The 1415-nt window shown below is 45.5% G+C and overlaps 1 protein-coding gene across 1 annotated transcript in view; it reads left to right on the top strand.

The window, feature by feature from the left end:
- Nucleotides 1-400: 400 nt before the first annotated feature.
- The window catches only part of il17rd (interleukin 17 receptor D), a gene marked incomplete at its 5' end in the record, with an annotated part of 24640 nt that continues 23625 nt past the window's right edge, over nt 401-1415 (top strand). Inside the window, one exon of the mRNA XM_084339119.1 lies at nt 401-515. Within this exon, the coding sequence (XP_084195245.1) occupies nt 401-515 (115 nt within the window). The remainder of the gene's footprint in view (nt 516-1415) is intronic.

A 1415-nucleotide genomic window follows, 5' to 3' on the forward strand; every position in this document is an offset into this window, starting at 1 on the left:
TCCCCATTAGAGACACACGAAAGAGCCTCTCGTCTTCCTGGGGTCCTGGACTAAACAAATACAATACAAATGTACAAATAAAAAAATAAAACAAAACACTTAAATTAAAAATGAATACAAATATACAAATTCACAATATAAAAACTAACATTCCGGTCAAATAAGAAACATACACAGATAACAGTTACATACTTGACAAGTTTGCAAGATATCTCTTCATATATTTTCGTAACGTAATTTTGTTATGTATTGTGGATGAGATGTTTTTCGGCAGAGCGTTCCAGAGTACTATTGACCTACATATATATGCCAGTTAGTTTTCGAACATTAGATTCTGGTGCTGTTGTTGTTGTTGTTGTTCCCCTGTGAAGTCCGTGGCTCACGGCGGCGCCTCAGAGTGATGGAACGACACACCGACAATGTGTCCCCGGCCGGCGCTCCAATGACCCCTCACTCACGGCATCCCGGCTCCGCCGTAGATCTCACAGCGTCTGGATACATCATCAAGGCTCAAGGCTCCCGGGGACCCGGGCAGCAGATGTTTTATAGATCAGCTGGGTCCTCCTGGCCTTTTACATCTGTATTAGTGCAGCAGGGAGGCCTGACACAGACCGCTTCACTGAGGCGCGTCTGTTACTGTGTGTGTGTGTGTGTGTGTCTGTGTCTGTTACTCTGTGTGTGTGTGTGTTATTCTGTGTGTGTCTGTGTGTGTGTGTGTGTCTGTTACTGTGTGTGTGTGTGTGTGTGTGTGTGTGTTATTCTGTGTGTGTCTGTGTGTGTGTGTGTGTGTCTGTGTGTGTGTCTGTTACTCTGTGTGTGTGTGTGTTATTCTGTGTGTGTCTGTGTGTGTGTCTGTTACTCTGTGTGTGTGTGTGTGTTATTCTGTGTGTGTCTGTGTGTGTGTCTGTTACTCTGTGTGTGCGTGTGTGTGTCTGTGTGTGTGTCTGTTACTCTGTGTGTGCGTGTGTGTGTCTGTGTGTGTGTCTGTTACTCTGTGTGTGCGTGTGTGTGTTATTCTGTGTGTCTGTGTGTGTGTGTCTGTTACTCTGTGTGTGTGTGTGTTATTCTGTGTGTGTGTGTCTGTGTGTGTGTGTGTGTGTGTCTGTGTGTGTGTCTTGTGTGTGTGTCTGTTACTCTGTGTGTGCGTGTGTGTGTGTTATTCTGTGTGTGTCTGTGTGTGTGTGTGTGTGTGTCTGTTACTCTGTGTGTGCATGTGTGTGTGTTATTCTGTGTGTGTGTGTCTGTGTGTGTGTGTGTGTCTGTTACTCTGTGTGTGCGTGTGTGTGTGTGTGTCTGTTACTCTGTGTGTGTGTGTCTGTTACTCTGTGTGTGTGTGTGTGTGTGTGTCTGTTACTCTGTGTGTGTGTGTCTGTTACTCTGTGTGTGTGTGTGTTACTCTGTGTGTGTGTGTGTGT

The sequence above is a fragment of the Notolepis coatsorum genome (assembly GCF_963971535.1).
Source record: "Notolepis coatsorum genome assembly, contig: SCAFFOLD_339, whole genome shotgun sequence".
NCBI lineage: Eukaryota > Metazoa > Chordata > Actinopteri > Aulopiformes > Paralepididae > Notolepis > Notolepis coatsorum.